The following is a 383-nucleotide window of genomic DNA, read 5'->3' as shown; positions in this document are numbered from 1 at the left end:
GGGAGATTCGAGCCTCCGGCAGCTGTTCCCCGGGTGGCTGGGGGGGGACCTGCCTGATGGGAGCCCCTGGGAGATAGCAAGCACCCACCATACCACGCTGCACATCCCACGGGGTAACATTTCCTCACCTGCACCCTCACCCAGGTCGCATGTGCAACATCAACATCGATGAGTGCGCCAGCAACCCCTGCCACAACGGGGGCACGTGCAAGGATGGCATCAACGGCTTCACCTGCCTCTGCCCCGAGGGTTTCCATGACCCCAAGTGCTTGTCTGAAGTGAACGAGTGCAACAGCAACCCCTGCATCCACGGGAAATGCCATGATGGGCTGAATGGGTAGGCTGGCGGGTGCCGGAGGTGGTGGGGGGGTGCCGGGGCCAAT

The 383-nt window shown here is 62.9% G+C and overlaps 1 protein-coding gene across 1 annotated transcript in view; it reads left to right on the top strand.

The window, feature by feature from the left end:
- Positions 1–383, top strand: part of NOTCH1 (notch 1) — a gene marked incomplete at its 5' end in the record, with an annotated part of 16,057 nt that overhangs the window by 1,021 nt on the left and 14,653 nt on the right. Inside the window, one exon of the mRNA XM_010138548.1 lies at positions 145–337. Coding sequence (XP_010136850.1) covers positions 145–337 — 193 coding nt within the window. The remainder of the gene's footprint in view (positions 1–144; positions 338–383) is intronic.

This window comes from Buceros rhinoceros, unplaced genomic scaffold, assembly GCF_000710305.1.
Source record: "Buceros rhinoceros silvestris isolate BGI_N320 unplaced genomic scaffold, ASM71030v1 scaffold22656, whole genome shotgun sequence".
NCBI classification, from domain to species: Eukaryota; Metazoa; Chordata; class Aves; order Bucerotiformes; family Bucerotidae; genus Buceros; species Buceros rhinoceros.
This window is presented reverse-complemented; position numbering and strand designations above follow the sequence as displayed.